The sequence below is a fragment of the Panthera leo genome, chromosome D2 (assembly GCF_018350215.1).
Source record: "Panthera leo isolate Ple1 chromosome D2, P.leo_Ple1_pat1.1, whole genome shotgun sequence".
Taxonomy (NCBI): Eukaryota; Metazoa; Chordata; class Mammalia; order Carnivora; family Felidae; genus Panthera; species Panthera leo.
The window spans coordinates 44004398-44012845 of record NC_056689.1 but is presented as its reverse complement, the minus strand read 5'-3'; the positions used below and the strand labels follow the sequence as shown (position 1 = coordinate 44012845).

Here is an 8448-nt window from a genome sequence, read left to right as displayed (position 1 = left end):
TTGGGGTTTGGAGGTGTGGAGGGCCTCTCTCCTCCTTCACCTTCCCAGGCCCCCACTCCCTTCTCCTTGGGGTTGTTTCCTCTGCTCCTGGTCTCCTCTCAGCCTGGTCTGAGACGTTTACATAAACCCAAAGGCTCTCAACCGAAAGAACCGCATTGTCAAAGTTGCTCAAAAGTCTGCCCTCTGTGGCAGATGGCCTGCTGACATTCCCAGGCTGTGTTTTGAAGCTGCATCTGCTCTCCCACATCCCTCCATCACATAAGCATTATTAATAAATGTTTGCTTCAAAACCAGAGCAGTGGGTTGCAGTGTTGGGCGGTGCATGTTTCTATTAATTGGTCTGATGTCCCCCAAAGACGTAAGTCTGTGGCTAAAAGGGGCACCCCTCACGAATACTGGATGACTTCAAAAGATGCGCTGCGAGGGCCTCAGCCCAAGAACAGGCTGCTGGCGGCTCCCTCCCTCCCTCTCCTCCTCCACCTAGTTGCCGTGCATCTTCCTTTGTTATTATCAACTGGCTTTTGAATAATCTTGGGCTTCTGGAACTGACTGCTTCATCTGGGGTTTGACCCAGTATTTTATGATATAAATTAAGTGGACTTGGCCAGAAGACCTAGGAGTGCTGTCTTTTTTTTTTTTTTTTTTTTTTTTTTTGCCTGAAACCTGAGTCCTCTGGGGTAAGTGTCTCCCTGACTTTCTGATGTAATCTATTCCCTTCAGCCTCAATCAGTTCAGTCTAGCCAACAATCATAGCGCACACAGTATATTCACGGCTTATGTCTTGGCCTTGGAGACACACAGATCCACAAAATGAGTTCTTGGCTCTTAAAAGGCTCATATCCCAGGTGGGAAACAGGATGGCTAATTTAGCAACCCTGATGGGTGTTTCAAGCAGATGTGCATTGGATTCTCGTCCTACCGTCCCTCTTTGAGTAGCCTTTGAGCAAATGATTTTGCCTCACCCAGCCTCCATTTCCTCATCTGCTGAATGGGTGTAAGAACATCTGGGTGGCAGGATCCCTGAAAGCATCAGTGAGACTCTGCATGTGAGAGCTCCTGGCCTGGCCCGGGGTAGTTCTGTCTCTGGAGGCAGGCAGCATTTCTTGGGGCCCCGGGCATGAGCTGCTAGGCATGGGCCATGTGGATCGAAGCCAGTGCAGCATTGTCCCCGTGCTGACCCCTCCCTCTCTCTTCCCTCTCTTTCTAGCCTGTGACCTCATGACCCAGGGGATTTTGGCCTTGGTCACGTCCACTGGCTGTGCGTCTGCCAACGCCCTGCAGTCACTCACAGATGCGATGCATATCCCACACCTCTTTGTCCAGCGCAACCCAGGGGGGTCTCCGCGCACTGCCTGCCACCTGAACCCCAGCCCTGACGGTGAGGCCTACACGCTGGCCTCCAGACCGCCCGTGCGCCTCAATGACGTCATGCTCAGGCTGGTGACAGAGCTGCGCTGGCAGAAGTTTGTCATGTTCTACGACAGCGAGTATGGTGAGTTGGGGGCAGGGGTTACTCTGTGGCTCCTGGGAGGCACGTTGGGCATTGGGAGACCGTGAGCCAGGCCATTCGCTGGTGGCTGAGTGCTTCAGAGTGGGCTGGGTGCACATGGTGGTTGGGGATCTGAGCGGTATGGGTCTCGGGGTGCTAGGGCCTAACCTTGAGCTTTGCCAGTGGGGGAAGAGCTGCAAAAACAGATCTGTAGACAAGCACGAATGTTGCCTAGCAACGACACCTTATCATGACAGCTGAAGTTTGAATCATCTTAGAGTTTTCAATAAAATATTAATAAACTGCTGGCAGGGATCCGAAGGGCTGCATATAGGTAGAGGCGGAGGCCAGCCAGCACGGTCCTCCCAGAAGACTCCTCTTCAAAGACTGTCCTTCACACTGGACAGTCACCTGGCCCTCCCAGCCCCTTGCCTCCCTTTACCATGGTCTGCCCTGAGTTTCAGAGTCACAGGCTGGGGCATAGGTCAGGGGAGGGGCACCCTAAGGGTCATGGGGCCAGGTAAGGTCATGTGGATGTCGCTGAATGTGGCTTTTTTGAAGACCTCCCATGTGAAAAAAAAATCATACTTTGTTAAAAATGCACAAAAATGGGCTTTGGAGAAATAGTTTTAGGTTTTCTTATGGCTGCTCTGTGAAAACAGGCCAGTCCTACTCCCAAGATGAAACGGTTTCCGCATTATGTGTTTTTTTAAAAAAGACTTACTTTTGAGATAACTGAGATTCACATGCAATTATGAGAAATAATACAGAGAGATCCCTTGCACCCTTCACCCAGGTTCCCCATGGGCAACACGTTGCATAACTCATATCATATCATAAGCAGCATTTGACATTGATGCAATCCAGAGACCTTTTTCATTCTTCTCCAGTTTATAGGCACTTGGGTGTCTGTATTCACTTCTGTGCAATTTTATCACCACTAGGTGACCACTAGGGTCAGGACATAGAGTAGTTCCCTCACAGGGATCCCTGTGCCACCCTTTTATAGCTGCTGCTACTCACATTACATGTCTTTAAAGGGTCTGGGGACTGGTAAGGGTCAGCAGTCCCATCGCTGGGGCCAGGTTGGAATGAATGGGCCCTCGAAAGTCCTGATTTGTCTCTTGGTGAAATAATTCCTTTGCCAAGAATGTAACTAAGAAGAGAAACCAGCATATGTTTGCATTTGCCTAAATACTCTGCTTCTCTAAGACTGGAATGTTGTCCCCAGCTCTTGAGCAAATATGCTGTTTAGAGTCTTCCAGGAGGAATTAGAAGAGCAAACAGTCACTGTGCTGAAGTGAAATGAGGTGGTGATGGAGACAAGGGTGACTCAAGGCTTCCAGCACTTGAACTAGACTATGTCCAAGGCCTGACCTCTCCCTCCCACCTGCATTCAATCTCTGGTCCTGGGTGGTGGTGGTGGGGGGACATTGGAGGTCATGGCATAGCCCCCCGGAGCCTACAGGGTGTCTCTCAGAGGCTCAGCCTTCCCTGAGAATGCTTCATACTGATGTTTCAACCCAGGCATCCAGTTTGCTCTGAGGCTGGGCTGTTGGGAGGTGTGGACACCTCCAGGGCTGGAGGATGCTGTGGGGTAGGGTCTGTAAGCCCCCTAGCCCCCCTTATTCCAACATCTTTGTTCCCTTTGTGCTGTAGCCTACAGGAACTTTTCAAGCCTTGGTTTTCCCCAAGGCCTGGGAGGTGGGAACTTCCAAGGAAAGGGGCCCTGATCCCTACCTGTCTGAAGGCTCCTCTCTTTCCTATGGAGCTGGCTCCTTGGTTACATGTGTGAGGTACACATCTCACTCTCTTGGCCTGCTATTAGCTTGTCCTGACAAACTAATGAGGGTTAATTGTTGATGGACACTGACTCTCACACCAGGCTGTAAGCTCCGGGGGAGCAGGCCAGGTGCTATTCACTACTGTGTCCCTGCTGCTTAGTACCATGCCTGGCACAGAGTTGGCCCCAAGAAATTATCAGTGTGTGAATGAAACATCTAATTTATGAGGACATGGATATTTCAAGCAATTTTCACAGAAGACAAAGGAAAAAATGGGAAGAAAGACAAGGCACCGGGTAGTCTGACCTCTGAGGTGGGGGAGGTGGGCTAGGATGTTTCATTCTGCAAACACACCTCCCTGCCCCTCATCTCTCCCCTCCTACCCAACACCTCCAATCAAGCCTAAAGATGTGCCTCTTTTTCTCACTTGGATACTTTTGCTACCTTTGGTGAGGTTTGAAGTTAGTTTTCAACCAGACTGGCCTTTGTCAGTGATTCCATGAAGACAGGGTAAACCAATAGCTTTCCTCTAATAGACCACCAACTGGTTGAGCCTTGAAAGCTGTATTGGGAAGGATTCAGAAGGATTCTGAGGCTGTATGTGGGCTCAGCCATAGAAAATGCCATGACTCCTCCATGAGGTTTGCATGGTGCAGGGGAGGGACTGGCGGCAACCTGCTACGTTTGCTGATTCTGATCTGGATGGTGGGGGTGAATGCGATGTCTCAGTGCTGCCATACATTTGATTGTCGCTGTCCTGGGTGCTGATCTGTTTGGCTTTAGGCTTTCTGGAGACCAAAGCTCTTTCACTGGATTCTGTGCAACACCTCCTACCTTTGTGGGCCCTGGACATCGGTCCGCTGACTTGACAGCTTCTGAGGCCAGGTTTCTGCTCCAAAATATTCTCTGTAAACTGTAACCACTTTGACTTCCACTGCTTGTCCTGGCTGTGCTGCTCATGCAACAGTCTAGTCTCTGGCCTGTTTTCCAACCCATGTGCTGTTTGATGCGGTATCTCCAGCTCATGAGTGCGGGTTGTGAGTGCTTTCTCAGCATGGCTGGCTTGGCCTGTCTGAGAGTAGTAGGTGGGCTTACACTGCTGATATGCCCAAGACAAATGGTGCCTCCAGAGCTCTTTAGGTCCCCTCCTCCACCCCACCACTGCAGCACTAGCTGCAGATGAGCCCAATTAAAAAGCAAATTGAGTGTAAAGACTGTTTTATTCCTTCCAAAGTCAAACAGAAGTGGTTTGGGGATATGGAAACTTTTTTTTTAAATGCTGATCTGCAAGTATCTTTATGTATATTAAATGTATATTACATATATATATATATTTATGCCATTCAATAACTCTCTGAGGTGGGATTATTGTTGTGTTTTACAGATAAAGAACATGACACCCAGAGAGGTTATTTTTGACCTTAATGCCCACGCCCTTAGCCAAGACACCATCCTATTTCTGTAATCTGGGGTTTGCTAGGCTCCAGCTTCCTTTTCCTGTCCCCAGCCGGGCAAGTTGATGCCAAGAAGGAAGGAAGAGTGATTTGGAATGGACTTGGCATTCCTAGGCTGGTGTGCTCAGGGCTTTAGTGAATGTCACACAGAAGCTCCCCCTGTTGCTTAAGGAGGCCTGATGCTTCCTCATTTGCCCCCTGGCCTCCCTTTAAGCCCAGGAATAATCTGCTCTGGGTGGAACCTTAGGACTGGACATTTGAATCAGGAGATGAGGGTCAAAGAAGCAAAATCACTGGGCCCTGAGACAGAACTTGGCAGAGGGGCGAGAAGAGGAGTGTGCATGTATATAGTTTACAAAATGTAAGATGTGCCATTTGGTAAAATTCCATTGAAAATACTTGTATGCTTGTTGTGACAGTGAAAGGAAAAATAGAAGAGAAGCTGACATTTGGGAGAGAAAATCTGTAACATTAAAATACCAAAAGTTTGGATCGAACAGAACAGAGAACTTTCTGATGTGCCACTTCAAATTCTGGGATATTCATTTGTGTGTGTGGGGAGGTGGGTGTTAGAAGCTGTAGCCACTATTTCCCCCTCAGGAATACATTTGGATGAGGGTGGTGGTTACGATGGAATCTTGGATGTCTTGACTCATTCATTCAACAAATATTCACCGTGTCCCCACCACGGACGATGATTTTGCTAAGAACTCTTCACAGATAAAGAAACAGAGGAAGTTGGCTAAAGCTACACAGGGCTGGGATGTGAAGTCGGGACACCAGAGCTCTTTTCTCTATAGCGTCTCCAGTGTGCAGCAGCTTGCTCTTGGCCCCTGGACCAGCCTGCAGGCTGGGGGTGGGTCAGGATCTGCGTGAGTGCCCACTGTCTATTTGTGCTCTTATGTATTTATGTATTTATGTACATACATAAAGGTTATTTATTTATTTTGAGAGAGAGAGAGAGAGAGAGAGAGAGAGAGAGAGAGAGAGAGAGAGAGAGCACGTGCAAGTATGATCCGGGAAGGGGCAGGGAAAGAGAGAGGAAAGAGAGAATCTCAAGCAGGTTCTGTGCTGTCAGCTCAGAGCCCAACACGGGGCTTGATCTCACAGACTACGATACCATGAACTGAACTGAAATCAAGAGTCAGACACTCAACCGACTGAGCCACCCAGGCACCCCTTGTGCTAGTTTTTAAATTATTAAAAACAACTAAAAGTCACACATGGTAACAATGTATATGCCAAGTTACAAGAATGATAATAAGTAAACTCCCATGAATCCATACCAGTTTAAAAAATGTAAAGGAACCATGTGCGTCCCTTTCCTATCATGTCCTCCTTTACTGAGGGGACGTAACCACTAACCTGATAGTGTGCTAGCCAGTTCCCTGCTTTTCTTGATAGTTTATCATACAGGTATGGATCCTGAAATACATATTGCTTAGGTTTGGCCTGTTTGTGAACTTTAAATATATGGAATAGCACTTCTATGCACTTTTGTGACTGCCTTTTTCACTCAAAATTAGATTTTTGAGAGCCATTCATCCAATTCAGGTGTATTCAATCATTTTCTATGGTTGCATAGTATTATCTGATTTATTATCCATTTTATTGTTATGGGCATTTGAGTTATTTCCAGGTTTTTGCTATTGCATATAATGCTAATTAGAACATTCTTGTACTTTTCTTTTGATGTTTGTGCAAGAGGTTTTTTTTTTTTACTTATTCACATTTTAATTTATTAAAGTTTAAAGTTTTAAATATTCTCAATATTTCTTTTTTTTAAAAGTTTTTATTTTAATCAGCCAGTGCTCATCACAACAAATGCACTCCTTAATCCCCATCACCTATTTAACCCATCTGTCTACCCACCTCCCCTCTGATAACCCATCAGTTCATTCTGTACAGTTCTATTGTTTTGTTTCTCAAATTCCACATAAGAGTGAAATCGTGTGGTATTTGTCTTTCTCTGACTTACTTGTTTCACTTAGCATAATACTCTGTAACTCCTTCTATGTCATTGCAAATGGCAAGATTTCATTCTTTTTTATGGCTGAGTAGTATTCCATTGTATAATATAGCAGATTTTCTTTATCCGTTTATCAGTCAGTGGACACTTGGGCTGCTTCCATATCTAGGCTATTGTAATTAATGCTGCTTTAACATTGGGGTGCTTGTATCCCTCTGAATTAGTGTTTTTGTATTCTTTGGGTAAATACACAGTAGTGTGATTATAGCATCGTAGGGTAGTTCCATTTTTAGCTTTTTGAGGAACCTCCATACTGTTTTCTGGAGTGGCTGCACTAGTTTGTGAAAGAGTTTTTTGAAAGTCCATCCTGAGGAGCAGAATTGCTGGAGTATTTTATCCAGGCATGTTTCAATTTATTAGGTTATTTCACATTGTTTTGCAAAGCATCTCTACCTGTTTACACTGCTGTCTGCAACGTTCCAGAATTCTCAAAGCTCCCCAACCTCACTGACACCTGGTATTCTTTTTACTTTTAAGATTTTCATGTGACATGGTATCTTAGTATGATTTAAATTTACATTTTCTTGATAACAGATGAAATTGAGCATTTTTTCCTATCTTTATGAACTATTTTTGTTTTTTATGAAATGCCTGTTTACCATTTAAAATTTTTGCCCATTTCAAAACATTGAGACTTTTCTTTTTTAAGTATGGGAGATAACTTCTGTCAGTTAGTTGTCTTAATGCACAGAAGTTCTATATTATATTGTTGTTAGATTTATTCACCTTTTATACAGTTAGCTCTTTTTCTTCTCATTTAAGGAGTCCTTCCCTGCCCAAATGTCATATTCTCCTTCCAAAAACTCACTCTCTGCACTGAGGACAGATGTTGTCCTCCTGGCTGGGTACCTACAGTTAGGTCCCAGCATAAGACACATGTGGCTCCTGATGCTAGGCTGCCTCTTTCCCTGAAGCCGTGGCCTGACATTCCTCCATGACTCTGCCATGGCCCAGGGCCAATCTTGTTCTTGGTGGTGATTGAGCAGCCTGTGGCAAGGTGGTTAAGGAGAGCTTCCTGCAGGAGGTGACATGTAAGCAACGACTTAAGGACTATTAGGAGTTGGGTAAACAAAGGGCTTGGGAGCAAAAGGGAGGAGAGTAGGAAGAGTGTCCCAGGAAGAGGGAAGAGCACACTGGAAGGCCTGGAAGCAGTGAAGAAGAGACAGATCATATGCCTGGATTGTGGTTAGTGGCCAGGGGTGAGGCTGGACTATAGTCCAGGCAGGCCTTAGAGGCTCACAGTGAGCTTAGGACCCCCAGAAATCCCTGGAAGCTGTACCTTGCTACCTCGGGTGGTGCCGTTGGGCCTATTTCTCATGCCCATTCAGAGGCCTGAGGGCAGATAGAGGACATGGGGGTCTTCATCTCTGGATGGCCCCAGTCCTTCAGCTCTTGTGTCCAGACTCACTGGCTGCTCATGAAAGAGAAGGAAGTAACGCATAGAGAGGAACTGTGATTAGACTGAGGACAAGCCCCAGGCCTGGAGTCCAAGCTGCTGGCAGGACCTGAATGCCCCAGCTGACTTAGGTGTCAGTGAGTAACAGCTCCTGTCTCTCCAGCCCTCGCTCTGCGCCAAGCACGATGCAGGCACTTTAACAGTGCCAGCTTACATCATTTCCTGGCAACACTTCCAGGTGGGTTCGCACCATTCCTGTTTTACGGGGAAACTGAGGCTCAGAGAAGTAAAGAGGC

General features: G+C 46.5%; 1 protein-coding gene across 1 annotated transcript in view; it reads left to right on the top strand.

The window, feature by feature from the left end:
• The first annotated feature begins 1090 nt into the window (after window positions 1-1090).
• The window catches only part of GRID1 (glutamate ionotropic receptor delta type subunit 1), a 536266-nt gene continuing 528908 nt past the window's right edge, over window positions 1091-8448 (top strand). Inside the window, exon 1 of the mRNA XM_042907973.1 lies at window positions 1091-1492. Coding sequence (XP_042763907.1) covers window positions 1132-1492 — 361 coding nt within the window. The 5' untranslated portion in view covers window positions 1091-1131. The remainder of the gene's footprint in view (window positions 1493-8448) is intronic.